General features: G+C 36.4%; 4 protein-coding genes and 1 long non-coding RNA gene across 6 annotated transcripts; 3 read left to right on the forward strand and 2 right to left on the reverse strand.

Annotated features, from left to right (window-relative positions):
• Positions 1-1,312: 1,312 nt before the first annotated feature.
• Positions 1,313-5,360, forward strand: dila (dilatory). Of its 2 annotated transcripts, XM_068290246.1 has the most exons (9): positions 1,313-1,402; positions 1,466-1,675; positions 1,739-3,185; positions 3,247-3,367; positions 3,427-3,564; positions 3,634-4,054; positions 4,117-4,772; positions 4,832-5,125; positions 5,184-5,357. In XM_068290246.1, exons 1-9 carry the CDS (start codon positions 1,376-1,378, stop codon positions 5,314-5,316), a joined length of 3,447 nt encoding a protein of 1,148 aa, XP_068146347.1. In that variant the 5' UTR covers positions 1,313-1,375; the 3' UTR covers positions 5,317-5,357. The 2 variants fall into 2 exon arrangements, with proteins under 2 accessions (XP_068146347.1, XP_068146346.1); XM_068290245.1 differs by having other exon boundaries at positions 1,466-3,185; positions 5,184-5,360.
• Positions 5,361-6,040: 680 nt separating this feature from the next.
• On the forward strand, positions 6,041-6,238 carry LOC137576906 (uncharacterized). Its single transcript, XR_011032338.1, has 2 exons — positions 6,041-6,101; positions 6,158-6,238. It is a non-coding gene; the product is annotated as an uncharacterized lncRNA (long non-coding RNA).
• A 985-nt stretch (positions 6,239-7,223) lies between these two features.
• LOC137577499 (uncharacterized) lies at positions 7,224-17,506 on the forward strand. Its single transcript, XM_068290985.1, is given in 4 exon segments — positions 7,224-7,457; positions 16,572-16,754; positions 16,822-16,859; positions 16,861-17,506. Coding segments are annotated over 4 exon segments (687 nt in total). The 5' UTR covers positions 7,224-7,438; the 3' UTR covers positions 17,308-17,506.
• On the reverse strand, positions 9,086-10,471 carry LOC137576877 (brain acid soluble protein 1-like). The gene is made up of 2 exons (XM_068290212.1): positions 10,309-10,471; positions 9,086-10,250 (listed from the first exon to the last, which is right to left on the reverse strand). The coding sequence occupies exons 1-2, from the start codon at positions 10,315-10,317 to the stop codon at positions 9,351-9,353; spliced, it is 909 nt and encodes a 302-aa protein (XP_068146313.1). The 5' UTR covers positions 10,318-10,471; the 3' UTR covers positions 9,086-9,350.
• On the reverse strand, positions 11,293-12,575 carry lectin-46Cb. The gene is made up of 2 exons (XM_068289955.1): positions 12,409-12,575; positions 11,293-12,345 (listed from the first exon to the last, which is right to left on the reverse strand). The coding sequence occupies exons 1-2, from the start codon at positions 12,544-12,546 to the stop codon at positions 11,428-11,430; spliced, it is 1,056 nt and encodes a 351-aa protein (XP_068146056.1). The 5' UTR covers positions 12,547-12,575; the 3' UTR covers positions 11,293-11,427.
• Positions 17,507-20,762: the final 3,256 nt, after the last annotated feature.

Below are 20,762 nucleotides of genomic sequence, written 5' to 3' on the forward strand. Positions count from 1 at the left end.
AAAGGAATGCTAAAATTGCAAATTTTCTCTAATTTTATGTTTATGAAGCAGTTAAATTTTACATTTTCATTTAGTTTAATCTAATGTCTCTTCATTTCTATTAGCAGAAAACAGTTTGGAGCACTATATTTTTTAATTCTTAAGCTGTTTTGAGAATTCTTTAACGAAGATTACAAGTTTAGGGTAAGAAATTTTCAAAATGTTTGTAGTTTTTGATTTGTTACAAATGTTTCTCTTTTAATTCCAGCAAAATAATTCATGAAATACTTGTAATAATATAACAAAGTTTTCATAAGATTTTAGAAAATATGAGTAGAAAGAATATTGAGAGCTTAGACAAGTAAAAAAAAATATTGAATATATAGAAGTAGAAAGAATATATTGAATATATTGTAGTAGTAGTCGTTCTATTATCATCGTACTTAAATATTGACATTAATTGAAAGATTTTTATATATTTTTAAAAAATCGCTTTTAAAAATTAAGAACTGAAGATAGTAAAAGGTATTCTAAGTAGAATTATCCTATATAAACAAAATATAGTTTGCCACGCCTTTATTTGTTTCAATTTCAAAAAATTAATTTTAAATAAAAAGAACTTACTATTTAAATGTTCATTTAATATCACAATTAATTTAACTCTTCAATACACACACTGCCTTTTTTTTATCTAAAATATTTTGTGTTAGGGTTTAATGGACTCTAAGACCCATTAAGACTGAGGAAAACATAATTCTATGAAAGACTTAAGTCTTAAGACCATGGAGCGAGCACATGAATGAAACTATTCGACATTGAACTTTCTCACTTTGGCTTTGGTTTGCGCCAAACATAATCAGTTACTCAATATCATTAATTACGTTTGATTTGGTTGGGTGGGTTTTTGCTTCAACATTTGATTGATAGCAGAGACAAAAAGCAATTATTAATTATTGGCAAAAACCCATATAGAAAACGTTATTTGAAAGTGAATCATTATATGGCAAGCACGTGCCAGAGTATACAGAGAAAGAGAGCCCTTTTTTTTGGGTGGGGGGTTCTTGTAATGGTCGTCATGTCAACGAGGGGTTGACTGGCATTTCTTTTTGAAATTGCTGACCAACATTACTGGCACACAGGTACGAAACGAAACACCTGTCCTGTATTTGTCCTGACCACCCCAAAAAGAAATGCCACTTTGCGCCATGTGCGTTAAATCGATATTAAAGGGGAGGTTTCTACTCAAAAATAGTTGGTATAGTTGGCTGTGAGTTTTTAGTTTGAGTTTTTGAAATCAGTTGGCCATGTTCCGCCAGTCAGTTAGCCAGTTTGTAGTACAACAACCAACTAGATGAGGCTAAGGCATATAACTGAGTTCTGAATTGTTGTAACAATTATGGATTTATGTCTTAAGGGCTCGCAGGTGGGTCTCTCTCTCTCTCCATTATCTTGTGCTATATAAATAGGTTAATTGGATTATCTTTAGATTAACCTAGCCACACGACAAAAAACGAAACCCAAATACAATAGTCGTTCTCTGACGACTCTACACCATTCGGTGCCACATTTTCGTCCACGTTCGGCCAACTATCTGCAACAGCGTAGTCGTTCCTCGCCCTTTTTGGGTCGTCCACAGTCGGCAGATCCGAAATTTGGTAGAAAGTTTAGTGCCTATTTCAGTGAAAAGGACAAACAGGTGAGTTCAGACTCAGAAATTTGTGGGGGTAAAGGAACACTTACACTTTCATTACATTTAAAGCGGCAAGTGTCCTCGACGGATTTGTTAAAGTCACTGTTGGAGGAGCCCATTAAACGTAGTTGGTTGTGTCGCAGTTCGGGAACATCTTCGGAATCGGATTACTCACAGAAATCACCGCACAATAGTGAGGGGGAACAGCAATTAGAACGTTATTTGATCAATATGCCCGTTGGTGTTAATCAGGATAAAAATAAATCATATGCTCATGCAAATTGGGAGATCCAGGGACAAATATTACAGAAGACTGCAAAACCAGATCTTCCGGGACGTGTGTCCTTTAGTAAGCCCAATACCCAGACTATGCACAATGACTTAGATTCGAGTGATTGTGATAATGATAAGCAGGAGCAGGAACAACGTTCCAGTATTTCTGCTCCTGGACCACTAACATTGCCCACATTTCCTAATAAAGTGGAGACCACAGCAGTAACAAACGCAAACCCTTTGGCCATGATGACATCGAGCACTTCGGCGACGACCATGTCCACGGAAGTTCAATCCAAGAAATCCGTACACTTTGGTTCAGCATCTAGAGAAACTGGTGAAGTCCTAGCGGAGACCTATGAATATCCCAAATGTCCTTCCGAAAATTGTACTTGCAGTAGCACAAGATCCTCTTCCACGGCCAGCACTAATGAGGCCTTGCCCAAATGTGCCTGCGATGCGCCAAGTTGTCGTTTCGTGGACAAAGTTGAAAAGGATCCGACACCCGAATTGAATGTGATTAGGGAATACAAACAGGTGGTTGCTCCAGAGCCTCTCAATAATAACATTGAATTGGCCAACTATTTGGATAAATATGCTCCAGCTCAAGCCGCTAATAAGGAGAAGCAAAATAATCTATCTGAGAATAAGAATCTCAGTGGTGTTAGTAGTGGGAGTAGTAATGGCGGTGCTCCAAGTGGATCAACCTTTTATAAAACACCAACGACTACTCGCAATTTTGGTTCGGAGAACAATAATTTTCTGCCCGCCGTTCAAGAGGACCGCCATCGTCAATATGGTAATAGTAGTTCCTCCGATTCTGTTATCAATAACTATCTGAAAGTTGCCTCAGCTCCGCCATTTGTGGGTAAAAAGAAGGAGAATGTCAAGCCAGTCAGTGCAGAATTGTCAGCGAATCGGAATGCAAAAATTAAACCCTTTAGAAATAGCCTTTCTCATAGTAATACGAGTCCTGGCAAACTAAAGAAAGCCATCAGTGTGGGTAGTTTGAGGGAGGAACGTAAGTTAAGTGAATATAATCTCGATAAAGTGGATAGCTGGATGAGTATGCAAGAGCAGAAACAGGCTCTGGCACAATTTGCTGAGCTGCACAAACAGGGATTGGATGAGGCTAATCAGGATCCTGATAATGATAGTGCTTCCAATGAAGAGGACTCCAGAGACTCCACCTACGATGAAATTGTGTCTGTCATCAAGGAAATCGAAGAGGATAAGAAGAGAGGTAAGCAAGGTGAACCACCAACGAGTTAAAAATCTTAGCATAATATAAATTGAACTTATAGATAATCTAGCCGAGCTTCTACCCAGTGATCTTCATTTGAAATTGGACTCGCGTTGCGAAACTGCTGAGACAGCGAGTCTAAATGAAGGCCCCAATCCTACAGAAAGTGGCGACAAGTACAAGTAAGTTGAGTAAGGATTTACCTTGATCCACTTACAAGCCCTAACCCTGCCCCACTTAGAGACATCTTGGCCTATTTGAACAATGTGGAAAGCAGCTGCGATAAGACCCTAATGGAGACACGTCGCTCTCTACCCGATAGCAATCGTTCAGAGGTGGAATTTCTAGTGGAACCCGATATAACCGATGAAGTGCCCAAGTAGGTGAAAGAATTATTAAAAAAATATCTTTTCTTTGGTTTAGTGTGTAAATGGGTCTTTACCTTTAGGCTATCCGAGCTGCTAATGATGCCCAATCATCAGTTGGCCCGGCGTGTTATAGCTTTGAGTCTGCGAGCCAATGAACTTGCCAATGCCATTCACTTGTCCAAAGAGCACGTTCTTCAGTTGCGCACCGAGAAGCAGAAATCACTGCGAGTTGAGAAATCCACTAACGCCAGCAAAATGCGCGATCAGAAGAAACACTATGAAGAGGTAGTGCAACGACATCAAGGATTCATTGAGCAATTACTCAAGGATAAGGGTTCCCTATGTGAGAAAGTTGCAGCCCTAACCCGTCGTTTGGAGAGTCAGAACCAGGCCTGGGAACATCGATTGGATACAGAACTAACCCGGTCCAAGGAAACCACTTTGGCGGCTGAGAAAATACGTCGTGAACGATGGGTGCGAGAAAATACCAAGAAAATTAAGGTAAGCAGAGAAACTTTACTCTAAACATCTGGTTTAATGAAATCTGTCTACCATTCCAACAGGAGCTCACTGTCAAGGGCCTAGAGGCGGAAATCAATAGAATGACTTGTGAGCATCAACGAGAGATTACGGAGCTAAAGCGTACCCATCAAGTACAATTGTTAGATGCCCTTGAAGAGGCACGGCTCAAGCACGAACAAATTGAGAATGGCATCCGTGAGACCTGTGCCCAAGATCGAGAGTCCATTATTGAAAAGGAACGCACTGCCATACGCGAACGTTTTGAGCGTCAACTGGAGGAAGAACAAAAATCTCAAGCCGAACAACGTCAGAAATTGACTGAAGATTTTGCTGCAGAACGTGAACGTCTGCAAAAGGAGCTGCGACAAAAGGAAAGCGACTACCAAACCAAACGACAGGAAACTCAAAGGGAATTGGACAATGAACTGGAACAAGCCAAGTTCGAACTGCAAGAAAAGATAGCGAAGCAGGAGGAGAAATATCAGAATCGTATCAATACAATTGAACAGCAATATCTGGCAGATTTCGAGCTATGGAAAACGGAATACGAGAACAAAAGTAAATTGGCCCAGGCGGAGAAGGAAAATAACATTCGTCTCCATTATAGAGCCGAACGGGATCGTCAGCTGGATGAGCTAGTGGTACGCATGGAGGCAGATGCCCTGCAAACCACTGAAGAACATGATCAGAAAATCAAGTGAGTAGGCAAAAATAAACTTACCTCGCAGGCAAATCCTTTTAATTGTCTCCTTATAGCCGCTTAAAGGAGAAATACGAGAAGGATCTCAATCTGGCTGAGAGTGTGGAGAAATCTTTAAGGGAGAAATATGCAGAGACTCGTGAAAAATTAGCCGAAGCCGATGCTCAAGTTCGCAATTCTCAAGCCGAGATTAAACAACTGCACTTGGAATTGAGTCACAGTAAGAAAATGTGCGGAGATATCATCAATGAGCGGGATAAACTACGAGATAATCTCCATGCGGACGTGCAAAGTGAAGTGAATGTTCTCAATGAACGACATAAACAGGAAATGGAACAACTGCAGAAGCGGTAAAATTACAAAAATATCTGATTTGAAAGATCCATTTCTAACTGTTAATTTTTGCAGGGTTCATCACACCATCCAGCGACAGGAGGAAACCATTGAGATTCTCAAGGGTGACAATGATAATCTGAGACAACAGTGCCTCAAATTGAATGCGGTCATACGCCAACAACGAAAAGACTATTGCGTGAAATAGTTCAAAACGAGAAAAGACTATTGAGTGAAATAGTTAGTTACGAATATGAAAATATACACAATTTTATATAGATAGAATTACAAATGGTTGGCATTTTTTACATCCTCTCTATCTCTCATATAGGTAACGACTCTTTCATTTGTAAAAACTTTTGTGGTCTTAATACAAATTAAAAGATTACTTTCCCAGAAGAAATTGAAGACATCAATCAGACTTCTGATTCCTCCATGCTCATGAAGAGTGAAGCTTTTAATCCAAGAACAAACATTTCAACTAATCAAATAAAATTTGATTAGATGCCAAGTATTTGACGAACTTCATCACTTATTTCGCATTGGGGTCTATGCGGATATCCCCTTACATACGAGCTATTGGTCTTTACCCCATTGCAATGGGTTGCATCTGAGCAAATGAATCGCTTACGCCTTGAACAGTCCCCTGATAAAAATGAGAATCCATTTCGTTTCGGTCGTAAGTAGACACAATAACCTCCCTCCTTCAAGAGTCTCGTTCCCTCAGGTACATATTTAAGGTGACGATAATTGGAGACATATTTAAATCTGAAAAGCTCATAGCTTGTGACGCCAATCCAATATTCTGTATAGTAGTAATCCAAACTTTCAAATTCTCGTACATGGTTATAGAAATTTTCTGTAGTCACTTCATTGCTGAAATCGGCCAGACAAAGTCCCAAACTCTGGCAGGAAAATAATGCCTCAAACCAGTCAACCTAATGAAATCAAAAGAAAATTCAGAAGTTTCCTTCCAAATACATATACACAAATGTATGCATACTTGCCTCTATATCGCTATAATAATGACATAGACCTTCTGAATTCAGCTCATTGATTAGATAATGAAACAGAATTGCAGCAGTCCAAAAAAATCGAAACATCTTTAACAAAAGCGATCAAATTACAAATGAACTGAAATTAGCTTTAAAATATTTGAATGTATAGAAAATGAATAAGTAACGCTTTAATAAAAATTGGTATACTTATTTATCAGAGATTTCATATATAAATGCAGTGTTAGACGAAAATTTCTTAAGTTTGTATAAAATTTTACTTCAACACGGGATCTTAATAGTAGTAAAAGAATTCCAATAATTATAAGTACATATATGAATCTTTTTTTTCCAACAAGAGTCTCGAAAAATTGACTTTAATGGGTGATATTTAATATATAATTTATCTGTTAAAAAATAATATAGGTAAAACTTTCTAAAAAGAGAAATATAGATACTTTTATTGACCTTTTAAGTTATTACTTTAACCGATTCAATTCTAATTGGAACGGCTAAGCGAAGTTTTCAACCAATTTCCATCGATCTGGGTACTTTATACTTAAGTTCCACATAAAACACGTCAAGTAAATAGGTTCCATCGAGCAGTTAATAGACTAACGAAGTTGTTATACTCTTTCAGATGCACGTTATTACCTTATGAATATATGAAACAGTTTGTCATAAGAGAAATTCTTTGTTAATTATCTTAAGTGATATGTGGTATGAAGATTATTGTCATCTACTTTGTGCTTTTGTTTTAAAAAATGAAATGTATACTTTAGATCTCGTAATTATAATCGATTTCATACACTTGTCACTTTGTATTCGGTGTTTCTTTTATAATACTTACATTTTTACTTCATACGTCTAAATAATTTTATTGCGTCTTAATATAATCAAGTTTAAGAGAAAGGTAAAAGACAAATATGTATAGATTTTCTATTTTAATTTAAAAAAAAAACCTATTCTGCTTTTGGTATAAATAAGCAACAAGTTGTTTAACTATTTGCATATACCCATTTTATGGGGTTAGGGTATAGAAATGCTGCCGCTACCGCTACGTGTTCTGAGAGTTCAAGTCTCAGCTACTTTCGCTTCATATTTTGTTGTTTCAGTGCTCTCGACGCAGTCGGACGTTTAAAAATAAACGCGCTTCGTATAAAAATACCAAACCAAAACCAAAAAAGAATTCAAATTCAATTCAATATTCACTCCAAATACCGCAACGGCAAAGAGGAAAAAAACCTAAGGAATATATAGATAAAACAAAATATCTAAAATACTATAGAAAAAGTTTTAAGTACAAGGCGAAACAAGGAAAAACAAATCAACAATATGTTTAGCTCACTTACAGGTAAAAAATTGGAATTTGCATTTCAAATGGATTTTGTGAAAGTTTTGTTAAACTAAAAAAAAAATAAACCGACAACTACAACAAAATATGCAAAGTGATTAACGACAACAACAAAAACCAAAGACTATTCATCGGAGGCAACAACTTTTTCCAATGGTTGACCTCACAAAGCCAACACCTATAAAATGACCGCATTGCAGGATTATAATACTCTATATATATGTATATATTTGTGATATGAAGTTACATCATCATCTTCATAATCATCTAACGGGATGAGAAGAAAAAAATTAAGGAGTACAAACAGAGTGTGTGTGTGTGTATGGGATAATGGGGGAGTGGCAACTGAAACGCAATAATAAATTTAATTGTTCGCTACTTCTTTATCCCGACTTGATGATGATGATGATGATGTTGATGATACGTAAGCCAATTATGGCGCAGTTGATAAGTATGGGATATATATGTATATTCCACACATGAACTATAAGTTGCTCTTCTCTCACAAGGCACAACCCACACCCAAAAAAGAAAAAAAAGAAAAATTGATGTTGTGATGTGTATATATATAATTATAGACGTATGTATACCATAAAAGTTGATATATACTCACATATACATGTATGTATGTATATAGAAATATATTCGATATTCTCTTATTTATTGTGAGTTGTGGTTGTGAGTTATATTTCTTTTTAAATATTTCGTTATTGGAATTTATAATATGGCAAACTTAATTTTCTAGATATTTATGCACATAGTTTGCAAAATTAGCAAAAAAAAACATTTTCCTTCGAATACCCTAGCAAAGCAAGTCAATTAGTTATGTTGACAAGTTGGAAAAGAAACTTTTCAAGACAAGTATATTTAGCATGAAAACTTGTCTCTTGATTCACAGTTTTATAAAAAGGTGCAAAAATACGTTGCAGAAACATGACAGACATCAAATTTTTTTTTAATAATTTATGGTTGATATTATAAAAACAAAAAACAGATTCTGAAATTCAAAATGAAGATGCACTCTCATTAGAGAGTGAATATTTCATTTGAGATTGTCTACAAAAAATTTTTCAAAAATTTTGTTTCAATTTTCTAATATTACCCAGAAAGACAAAATAACGAAATCAAAAAAAGGTGAATACCATTTTAGCAAAAACATTCCTAAATGAAATTGAAAAATTTTAGTATCTCATTTGAAAAGTTTCTATTTCAACAGCACATTTGGAAGGGTATTTATATTTCGGCATAGTCCAAATTCTGTTGTTTCTTTTGATCGTTGTATTTGTTATATTTTAGTATTATGATGAAATGTTCTCAAATATTTTGCCTTGTTTTCTGACATACTCATATATATTTATATAAATGTATTATCTGTTTTCACTTAATGCCAAAATAAATAAAACAGATGCTTCGAAATGTAAGTAAATGTGTCATAAATATTGAAATTATATACAAAATACCTAAATACCTAAATAAGGGCACTCTTGTAACTCTCAAAAATCGTTCAATATATTTCATTCTTACAAAATTCTTTTTCTGTTTGTCATGCGTCTTTAGTTTGTGGTTTTAGATTGCAATCTAGTAGACTAGATTTAACCTTAACCTCCATGAATCGTCCTAGCTTAGTGTTCATGAATAGCTAATTATTTATTGTATATTCCTCATATGTATATTATTTTACACACTATAAATAGGAACAAGAGGGTCGTAAACATTTTCATTATCAGTAGAAAGTGTTTTGGTAGACAAAAAACATTCATTTGCATAATCCATGGCAAATGACAGGTTCAGGTTCATTAGCCTAGACAGTTTAGTGTTGCAATTAGCATGCATTTATTTCGAACGATTCCTTATATAGATTAACTAGAGGGGCGAGGATATGACTACATCGCTTTAAGCTGCTGGTGCTTCTGCTGCTGGTGCATCTGCTGCTGGGGCATCTGCTGCTGGTGTTTCTGTTGCTGGTGCTTGTGCTGCTGCTGTGGTTTCGGCGGCATTTTCAGCAGGTGCTGCACTTGGAAGTGTCGTTTCTCCGCCTTCAGCTGGCTTAGCTGCTTCAGCAGTTGCTGTTGTTTGTTCTCCTTCAGATGGCTTGGTTGTTTCTGGTGCTTCTTTGGTAGGTTCTTGTGTGGCTTCCGTTTCCTTTTCGTCTTCCGATGGCTCCGCTTGGTCCGCTGTGATTTCTTCGCTTTCTTCGCTTGCCGAAAACTTTTTGGTTTTACCTTCATCCTCATCGTTGGGTTGATCTGTCGCAGCTTCATCCAAATCTTCTTGTGATGTGCCAACTTCCGTTGAATTTGTATTATCAGCCGGCCGCGAATCGCTTTCCACACTTTCCTTATCGGTCCCAGCCGCCTCCCTTTTCGCCGCATCGTGATGGAAATGATGCAAGTGTTCGTGACTGTGCTTAGTTTCGGCCTCACTGGTGCTAGTTGGCGTGGCGCATTCGATGGCGTTCTTTTCGCATATGAAATACTGCTTCTCCTGGCAATTGTCATCGGTCACCAAAGTGTTATTCTCTCTAAGACGCACCTCCAAACAATCATCAAGATTGGAACGATGTGTGGACTCAATTCCACCATCAGTACCGCCCATATACTCTACCATGCGACCATTACTGATGTATGTAAATTGACCCTCCGAGTGCAGATCATTGCCACCGAACCAAAAGTCTTCCATATTGCCACGTTTTCGTAAAAAATAGAGCACTCCATTATAAGCTCCGGGTGTGGCCAAATCAGCCAAATTGAGACCCTTGCGCAGGCAATTATTCTGGGCTCCAAACCAGTTCATCTGCAAATACAAGATAACTAACTTGACGTTGGAACTCTGGGATACTAGAGTCATCTACCTTTTTCATTGAAAAATAATAACATTTGTTATTGATTTTACGCAAATATCTCTTGCCGCAAGGACCTTCTAAATTCACTTTGCCCTTGGCACGCTTTTTGGCCTAAAACCCTTTCCGTATGTGCCAAGATCAAGGACAATATCACAATTTCCAGTATTTTCATGCTGGCAGCTTTCAATTGTAACATTTGCGTGATGGAATCATGTTCTATATATACCCTCTTGTAGGCTTGAAAAAACCAATTCGAAATGCACATTAAAAGTCTAATAAAATCGCAAAAATTAATTGATTAATTAACATTAAAAATTGATGGGTGAAATGATTTGAAGTATAGCAAATGAGTGGTGAAATTTTCTTTGTTCGGTGACTCGGTGAAGAAGTCATGCAGCTTGCCAAGTGATATAAACATTGTCACATCGGTTGGAGGTTTTTTCTTTGATGTTATATATTTCGATTCATATATGAAGCGGCTGTAAGGCTGTTATGCTCGCTAATAGAATCTTATTGGATATGTCGAATTTAAATTGCGAATAGATTTTTAACTTATTTCACTTAAAAAACTAAAATAAAATTGCTTTGTCAAACTATTGAAGTTGAGTTGATTAAAGGAAACAATAAATATCATAATAACAATAAATAAATAAATAAATATTCAGAATCTTAAGTTACCCATTTAATATAAAGAAATAAATAATTTTCGAGTAAAGGACAAGGATTCTGTAATTATCCACAAGTACTGTAATACTGCTCAAAAGATTGTAATTCAATGTCTTTCAATTCGTTTTTACAATAAACAGTAACAGAAAGACAGAAAATCAAGTCGAATTTTCGAGTACTTCTAAAGGCACTAAATAATTTATAGGTCTTATATTTAAAATCAATGAAATTAAATTTTTAGGTAAAAACTCCACAATTTCCGTGAATTCCACAAATTATCCTATTTCCTTTCTCTTTTTCCTCTTTTATGTAGCATATTTCTGGGCGCTTAGGAGGTTATTTTGTCATGGTTGTCAAATGCTTAAAATAATTTACTTTTAGTTTTTTTTCATTTGTATTTTTCTTATTCATTCGTGTAAATAAATTTTAAGTTAGTAAAGCTGCAGGGTTGCGGCCCCCACCTCAAGTAGCAGGGGCATCAGCGGCGGCAGCAGGGGCATCAGCGGCGGCAGCGGGGGTTTCAGCGGCGGCAGCAGGAGCATCAGCGGCGGCAGCAGGGGCTTCAGCGGCGGCAGCAGGGGCGGCAGCAGCGGCATCAGGGGCGGGAGTAGCTCCATCAGGCGCGGGAGTGGCGGCGTCAGGTGCTGCAGCAGGGGCATCTGCGGCAGGAGTTGCTGCATCAGGCGAAGCCCCACCTTCGCTAGGTGCTGGAGTGGTAGACGACTCGTTACTCGTTTTATTATTTTCCGCTTCGCCACTGGATTTTATTGCAGGCTCATTCTGCTCATCCCCCACTCTTTCGCTCGGTCGATGATCGGTATCATCGGGAGTTGTGGGTATCTCATCTGGTAGATCTTTTGGTGCCACTGCTTGTTCTGAGTTGCTGCCAAGATTTTCAATCGATTGGCTCAGAGCTAAGTCAATGGCCGGTTCCCCTCCACCTTCACCTTCTTCATCTTCATCGCCAATATCATGATGGAAGTGATGCAAATGCTCGTGACTGTGGTGGCGAGGTTTGCCCAGGGCTCCATCTGTGTTGCAATAATGTTCCGAGCAGATGAAATATTGTCGTTCCAGGCAACTATCATCCGCCACCACGGTCAGATTGGAGCGTATGCGTACCTCCAAGCAATCAGAGCAATCCGAATGCTCAGCAGGCTCTACAATGCTGTAGTTGCTAAAGAACTTAACTAAACGGCCACTGCTGGCATACTGATACCGTCCCTCATTCTGCAGATCGTTGGCACCGAACCAGAAATCCTCTGTATTGCCCTTTGAGCTGAGAAAACCAACGGCCCCATAGAAATCCGCCGGATTACTTAAATCAGCCAGTGTTAGGCCCTTGCGCAGGCAATTATTTAGAGCTCCATACCAATTTAACTAAAGATTAGAATCGTTAAGCGAAATAGAAAGTTTTTGAAATTTTTGAAGAGTTTGTTCTACCTTCTTCACCGAAAAATAGTAACATTTGCCATTTATGCGCCTAAGGTAACGTCTCGAACAGGCCGTTGCCGTGCCCAGGAGCTGCTCCTTGGGCAAAACACTCAACAGTGTCAATAGCCCAAGTACTAGATACTTCATCTCGTTCGCAGCAAACGCTGTTTGTCCATGCCCGGTGATGGCTCTCCTCTACTTATATCCTCTCCTACCATGCAATTGTACGGCCAATCAATTTGAAATCTTATCTCTGTCCACAGTCTGCCACTCTGGTCTAGTAGGGGCCGACCATTTCAAATGGTCAAATGTCTAATTCAATTAGCCATCCAGCCCAACCCAACCCAACCATGACTTTGACTCCCGTCGGTGATCGCACATTCCAGAACGGAACACTACACAGACCACTCGTTGTCATTAGTGGGTCAGCTTTTGAGGCCGTTGGGTCATTCAAGTTAATTGGGAATTTCGTTTTGTGTGACGGCAAAAATGAACTGAAATAGTTGTTGATCTATTTGAAATTGATAAGCGTTATTATTTATGATCAATTTCAATTCTTTATACTTGTGTAGGAAATGTGTGTGGAAAGTCGTTAGAACAATTTGTATGAATTTATGTATTTTTGTATGAAATAGAGAAAACTATCTAGCAGATATTAAAACAAATCATTAGCAACTTCTTTTCAGATGCCATTTGAAGCATAATATTAAATTTGTTCTTAGTTATATATGTATTTTTTTCAACAGAAAAGAAACATTCATTCTTAATCTTAAGCTTATATGTAGATTCTGAATCAGACTGAAACAGTTTGGAATGCTTAAGTTCATTTGATCAAAAAAAAAAGTTAAAGTAACTTCGAAAAATTATAAAATATGCTAAACTAAATTAAAGTTTTATCATAGTTTTTGATTCATTATAAAAGTTTTTACATGATGGGCTACCAAATATTTCTCATTACTTAAACTGAGAGCTTAATATTTGGATATTTATTAGAAATCTAACTTTTATTAGAAATCCATCTCATGCCACCTTTTTCCACAATTTCTGCTGCTGATCTCAACCATTTTTGTTAGACGTGGTTGACAGCCATTTTCGGCAAGGCTAAGAAATATCTGATAACCAAATAAACAAGAGGGTCAAATTATGTCTACTTCCATTACGCGTGTCAATGCAATCTGATGGTAAACGTTTTATATGGCTTTTTTGTATTAGTCATTGTCCCTAAAAATGGTTTCACTCGACTCTTACCCTTTTTTTTTTTAGTGCTTTGGCTACAAACAATGTATAACTCACTTATTGATTTACCTTTTTTATTTTCGTTTCACTGTTAAAGGCCATGACATCATCAGGCAGCAGGACACATTTGGCCTGTTGCCAGCTGGTTCTTTCATTTGAAGGTATTTGTTGTTGTTGTAGTTGTTGTCTGACGTTTCTGCGCCAAGTTGACCTTCGACAAATATTGTGGATTGAGCTAGACGCCTCAAGTCAAAAGAGAGAGAGATAGAATTGTTTTTACATTTAATTTTTTGTTTGTTGTTGTCCAGGGCGTGCGAAATTTAATGTGCCACGCGCTTGTGTTTGATTATTGTTGATTTTTGTATCTTTATATCATTGTGAATTTATGTAGATACATTTGTATCTCAAGCTATGACATCATCTTTGCCATCAGCATCGATTCATAGTTACATTCTCAGTTTGTCACTGTGTGTGTGTGTGCGGCTTAGATGGGGTAATTCTTTTTGTAGTTTTTATAGGAGATACCAAAACTGGTGTGGAACGTGAGTTGATTCGACCGACCAAAAATCGCTGTTACTCATAGATATGTATATACTTGTGTCTGTGTGTGTGAAAATTCTACTTCGCGCTTGAGTTCATTTGTACCTCAGCTACAGGTTTTTATACCCTAACAAAAACAAAAGGTTATATTCCTATAGTAAGGTTATATATATTCCAGATCTGAAATATGATGAGCATATGCTGAGTTCCTGTAGTCAAAAAGATTCAAAGGAAATAGTTGCTCCTAGGGCAATTTTCTATATTATATTATTTTAAATAATACTGTACTATCTGAACGCAAATAATTGGCTATTGAATGGATTAGAAATTGTTGTGGCATACTTTGGGGAACATTCAAGCTACAAAAATATCTTTTTTAACTTTTACGTTTTAAAAGTTGCCTAAAAACAATTAAAAATCTGAAGTTTAGTATGTCTTTTACACAGAGGATCATATTTATATGAATTTTATATGAATTTGAACAATCATTTTTTCATTTTTGCTTAAGATATTTATTAGGATTACAATTATTTAGCTTGAGCAAAATTTTCATTCCCAATTTTCCATCGAATTAAACTAAAGTTTATTAACTTAAAACGGAGTCTTTGTTCTTTTCGTTGTTTTTATTTTTTAAGCAAACATTTATAAGATTTCTTTATGTACTCTTTAATGCTCTTGAAGAACCAAAAGCGACCTCAACCTTGTTTCTACGCATTTGCTATTGGTTTTCTCCTCATTTTGTGGCGGCTGTTTTTGAGATGCTGTGGTCGAAAACCGGCTGGATTACTAGAACATAGCCAGAAGGTAACACAATCAGTAAGTAAGCTACAAGAAGAAGCAGAATCTCAGCTGTGGTCGTTGCCTATTTTTGTTGTTTTTGTTGTTATTGCTCGTTCTTAATGTTGTTTCTGTTGCTGTTCTCGTCATACCACAGATAATGCGCAGAAGCTCTAAAGTTTAGAGTCTAAACAACCTAAAAAAAAACAAAACTAACTTTGACAAAGACAAAGTTTGTATACCCTTTCGAAAAGCTCGTCCTAGTCTAAATAAAACATGAAATCAATCGGTCAGAAAGCGAAGACAAAATGTTTCTACATAGACTTTCAAGTACAGTATTATTTAAAATAATATAATATAGAAAGTGTTGAAAGACTCAATTTTCAATTAATACTTGATTGATATTTTACTTTTAATTTTAACTTGATCTGCTTTTGCGTCTAATTACCCAACACACTTTTGGATTTTATAGTGATCCCTCTTTTGGTACACCCATGACTGAAAGGTCGAAAGAAATGCCATTTGGAAAAACTTTGCAATCTCTAAGAATAGTTGGATCGTTTCTTTTTTGTTTAAACCGCAAACATTTCGCACTTGGTCAGCCATAAGCACATTGCCACACCCACACCCCACTGTATATACAGACACAACCACAAATGGCCCCCATTAATTATAACCAAAAAAAAAAAAAAAAAAGATGAAAAAAGGTCGAGAATTTTCAAGAATTTAAGCTATTTTTAATTTTCCAGCCGCATGTGGGCTCAATTAAAGTGCTTTCAGTGTAATGAGTAGAATAAGAATTTAAGATCATTAGTTTCAGTTACTAAAATAGTATAAACAAAACTACAGCTAAAGACCCTTAGTCACAAGCCAATTCAATCCGCATCCAGTCGAATCGAATGGAATCGCATCGCATCGCATCGTAATCGACGACCACAGGCAGAAAGCGTGAATTCCTCTAGCCATTATGACATCACATACCGTAAATTATTCAAATATTTGTGCGGCTTGTTTACTTTATACAGATTCTACTATATGAATATATATATATATGTAGTCCGTATGTATGTATATTGGGATAGACAAAAGAAATTCTTGGCGTCTCGTTAAAGTATTAATTTTTTGTTTTGTTGAGAGCTTCGTTTTTAATGGCACAATGTTTCTATTTTGAGTGTCCGAACACGTCATTTTATGTGCAAATTTGTTGTTTTTAATAATTTCTATTAAATTACATGCATTATATACCTACATACATAGTCGATGCCAAAATGGGGATCTCATTTATATATTGTATGCAACTAGAAAATGCGCAGTTATCGCTTTCATTTAATTAGCTCATGATTGAATGCAATTTGCATTTGACTTTACCTGCCTTTTCAAGCTACCTCAGTGATTTTATTTATGTTTTGGCAATTAAATGTCTGGAATTTGTCATGATTTTTGATTGGCAAAACTGATTAAATTGAGACTATAAATTATGATTACCAATTGCCTGGATTATTTAGTTTCGAATTGGAAATCGTTCACAATGTTTCCCAGTCGTCAAAATCAAAGTAGTTGTCCTTACTCAATAGTTAATAGTATTTTTTTTCTAATCCTTTCATTTTTCTAATCCTTAGCCTCCCTGAAGAACTTTGGCGACAAGACAGCCAATCTGTTCAGCAAGAAGAAGGATGAGGCTGAGAAACTGGCCAACGATAAGGCCACCGAGGCCCAGAAGCTAGCCGAAGAGCAGGCCAAGAAGGTGGGCCAATCAGTGCAGCAGACCAAGAGTGAAGCCGAACAATTGGCCACCAGCACGGGTAAGCATCAAAAGAGCTAGAGAGACTATTTTAAACCAACCACTGATTGATTTATTTCCATTCACAGCCAAGGATGCTGCTGCCTTGGCTGCCGCTGAGGCCCAAAAAGGCTGGCCAGGCCATCGATCAGGGTGTTAGCCGTGCCGCTGGCGCTGTCAACCAAACCAAACAGGCTGTGGACAACACCGTGCATCAGGCTCAAACAGTGGCCCAGAACTCCAAGCAGGCGGCAGCCAACATTGCCGAGGCCACTCAGCGTTCCGCTGCCAATGCCGTCGATCAGACCAAAAAGGCCGCCAACGAGGCCATCAACAAAAGTGTTAAGGCTGCCGAATCCGTTGCCGATCAGAAGCTAAAGGAAGCCGAAGGAGCCATCGATGGTGCCCTCAAGCAGACCAGCCAGACTGTCGATCAGAAATTGCACGAGGCCAATCAGTATGTGGATCAGAAGCGCAACAGTCTCGAGAAGAACATCCAGGAGACCGCGAGCCATGCCCAGGAGAGTGCCGGCCAACAGGCTAGCCAATTGTTGGGCAAACTGAATTTGAAGTAATTAACTTACTCACCATAATCGTGTCTAATTAAATACAAAAAGAAAAAGAAAAAGAATCAAATCAAAATCAATATAAAAAACTAACAAAAAACATGAAAAGAATGCTTTAGAAACGAATGGAATTTGCTTCAACGTAACAAGTGCCAGTAATGTGATTGCTAAATGTTAATGGAAATATATTTATATATTTATATACATATATATCTATTTTTTTTTGTGGATTTATTTTGAGCAAGCTTTTTTGCATATTGAACTGTGTAATGTTAAATTTCATTTCCCTCCTTCTTCCCCACTTTTTTTCGCCCCTCTTGTTTTTTGTTACTTTGAAGCATTTCAAAAGTTGAAAAAAAATATTTCAATCTAAAACATAATGAGCTATGCTTTTATTCTATACGTACTATATATTCTGTTTTATGTAGAATCTATATATGATTAAGTATGTAATTTGTAACTTTTTGCACAATGGACTACAAAAATGTGTTTTTATTATATATGTACATATATATGAAAACTGAAAAACAACAACAACAAAAACAAAATTGTGTGCGTAATTTCTCAATTTTAAGTGGTTTACTGTGAATGGATCTTGGGTAAGTAAAACTTGGGATGGAGAAGTAATTAGTTATGAAAAATAAGTCTAAAAAGTTGGTTAATTAACAAGTTGAGGGAAAGAGACTAAGACTGACTTTTAAGATATTTGTATCTAATAATTCTTTAGACAGATTTTATTGAAGTTTAGAATGGATAAGAAAGGAATAAGGAAGACGAAATATTACTCTTTAGTATCTAGACACCTGTTTCTTAGTATAATGGTTTAGGTTTGGAATAGACTTGAACTATAAAGGGGACGAAGAACTATTACAAAGCGTTCAGAAACCTTTTACTAAGGATACTTCTTCCTTAGACAGATTTTAGTCGGTTGACTATGGAATAGATTAGAGACAGAAGGGGAAGTAAATCTGGGAAATCGCGTTTCTCTATATTACATCTTGTGAATACAGTTTTAAAAATTTTTGTTGTTTTAAAATCGGGCTTTTAGCTGTTTAATATTGTTAAAAGTTTTTAAGTTCTTTAAGTTTCACTTGTAAATTATTCTCTAAAACTTTATCGACGACTTTCAATAGTCTATAGCATCATTTAAATGCATTTCAGGAAGCTCCTACTTAATAATGTCACAATGTTAGATATAAGTATTGTCTTATTGCATTTACAAATTTTACAAGCGTGAAACTAATCAACTGAGTCATCTCTTAGTTATTTAATTGAAATCTCAATTAGTTTGTTTTAGAATTAAAAGCAGATGTGCGGGTCTAGTAGATAATAAAACGATTTATAAATTACTTATTCCACTCGTTTGACTGAGCGCTTTTTAAATTCAAAGTAGTGAACATATCTACATATGTATATGCAAAACGTCAATCAAATTGAATAGTCATGTCTTAATTATTTCATGCCGACATTTTTAAGAATTTTTCCTCAAAAAGATTTACAGATATATGAATCATGAAAAAGTCTATCGAATAAATGGAGGTTAAAAACCTTTTATTTTATTACACCATTGCAATTTTAGTCGGACTTTTGAAACGCAAAGAAGAAGACGTAAACTATATTTAAATATTCTTCATCAGCATGAGAAGTCCAGTCGATATAGCCTTCTGTCTCTCTCTTTCTGTATTAACTTCACGCCCTTAATTAGAAAGCTACTTAATTGAAATTGATTTTTAAGTTTTTGTTGCCTAATTAAAAAAATGTTTGAATATACATACGTCGGATCCGACAAATAGCTAAAGTAACTAGTGATGGAAAAGCCTATTTTACTAAGAAATGTCTAAAAAGGAATATAACAAAACCTATAAGAATGTCTAGAGAGGAATATTCTATTTATTATGATATACTTGATATCTAGATTAACTAGAATAATATTAGCAGCAATGTATCTACTAAAAAAATATTTTACTCTTACTTAGTTAGTAACATTTACATACTGACAATTTAATAACAAATAAGTTTAAAATTCAAATGGGAAACGTTATACGTTGATCTAAAAGCTTATAAAGCTTTCATGTAAGAACCACTAGGTGGCGCTTGCTGTGAAGACAGAGTTGCCTAGCCTTTTACAAAATTTGAAAAAATTACCGTTGTTAGTTAAATTTCTGTTACTACAAAGCAAACAAAATGTACCACAAAAAAGTTGTAACAAACCGTTTTTTTGGCGACTTTATAAAGAAAGTGTAGTCGCCCATTTATGTAAACTGGATTTAGGATATATGAAAGATCAATGTGGTTGGATGTTAGCCAACTAGAGATTTAGTTACCTTTCCTGTTCACCTTTCATTTTCTATTTGACCACAGACAAAAACTTTGCCAACAAAAGGTGCTCAACTTCTGCTACTGTGACTATGTATGTGTGAATGAGTGTGTGTGTGTGTGCGAGTGGGTGTATATGTTTGTGTGTAGTGGAAATCTATAGAAAATACAACAAATTTGTTGAAATTTTTGCCATTTTTGTTTATGTTGAGCTTCTGGGTGATTTTTGGTCAAAGCCTTGTAACATAGTTTTTGTATTTTCCGGCAACTTTATTTCCATCGTTTTTTTTTTTCGAAAAATTGAAAAACTTTTCATTTTGGAAAGCCCTTTAATTATGGGTAGTGAATGTGGGAAAAGTTGTGTTCGAATCTAAAGGTACAACATCAATTAGACGTAGAACTTCAAGTAAAAGAAAGAAAAAAAGTATATATATATGAGCATTCACAAGCCAATTTCAAACAAAAGGAAAACTAGGGATAGGTGGGGTGGAAAATGCTCAAAGCGATTTTCAATTTCAGATAACACTGGCTGTTGATTACGTTTGGCTAGTATGATAAATGCCTTATGCATTCGACTGACTGGACACATAAAGCCAAACAAAAAAGAAAATGTCACATCAATTAGGTTGTGGCTGTTGCAAATGTTTGGTGTTGCACTTGTCGCTTCTGGCTGGGAAGGTGGGGAAAGGGGGTGGTGGTGGAAGTGCCTTGATTTAAATTTAAAAGCTTGAAACGAGCCGTTGTAACGACACCTGGCGATTAATTAAAATAACTGTTTATCAACACGAATTAATCAAAGTTAAACATGAACCCTCGACTCGGCCTGACATACAAAATGGCGTGCGCGGCCATTTTCCGTTTGGGTCACGTTAGCCCGACACCTGCCCCATACCCACTCCCCTGTTTGGCCAACTCCAAACTCCTTAACTTACATTATAAACATACATATGCAACAAATTCCAAAAAATGTTTAGTCCCTTAGCCTTTGGCGTTAATTTTATCTGGAAAAACGGAATGTTAATGCGCGTGTGTGCGGCAATTAAGTAAGTTGGTGGATTAACCATTCAGGCCCCATTGACCCCCCTCCACGACCCAACGAAGAAAGCCAACTACCTCCAGAGTTACAGCTGCATGTTTATATAAACAAT

This window comes from Drosophila tropicalis, unplaced genomic scaffold, assembly GCF_018151085.1.
Source record: "Drosophila tropicalis isolate 14030-0801.00 unplaced genomic scaffold, ASM1815108v1 contig_593, whole genome shotgun sequence".
NCBI classification, from domain to species: Eukaryota; Metazoa; Arthropoda; class Insecta; order Diptera; family Drosophilidae; genus Drosophila; species Drosophila tropicalis.

What these genes read in the sequence shown, in the direction of transcription:
- dila (XM_068290245.1), top strand. Translation starts at nt 1,376, where the DNA reads ATGGATTTATGTCTTAAGGGCTCGCAG. An exon ending in ATAACCGATGAAGTGCCCAA is followed by an intron (nt 3,565 to 3,633) that starts GTAGGTGAAAGA and finishes CTTTACCTTTAG; the next exon opens with GCTATCCGAGCTGCTAATGA. An exon ending in GAACATGATCAGAAAATCAA is followed by an intron (nt 4,773 to 4,831) that starts GTGAGTAGGCAA and finishes GTCTCCTTATAG; the next exon opens with CCGCTTAAAGGAGAAATACG.
- lectin-46Cb (XM_068289955.1), bottom strand. Translation starts at nt 12,546, where the DNA reads ATGAAGTATCTAGTACTTGGGCTATTGACACTGTTGAGTGTTTTGCCC. An exon ending in ACTATTTTTCGGTGAAGAAG is followed by an intron (nt 12,346 to 12,408) that starts GTAGAACAAACT and finishes TCTAATCTTTAG; the next exon opens with TTAAATTGGTATGGAGCTCT.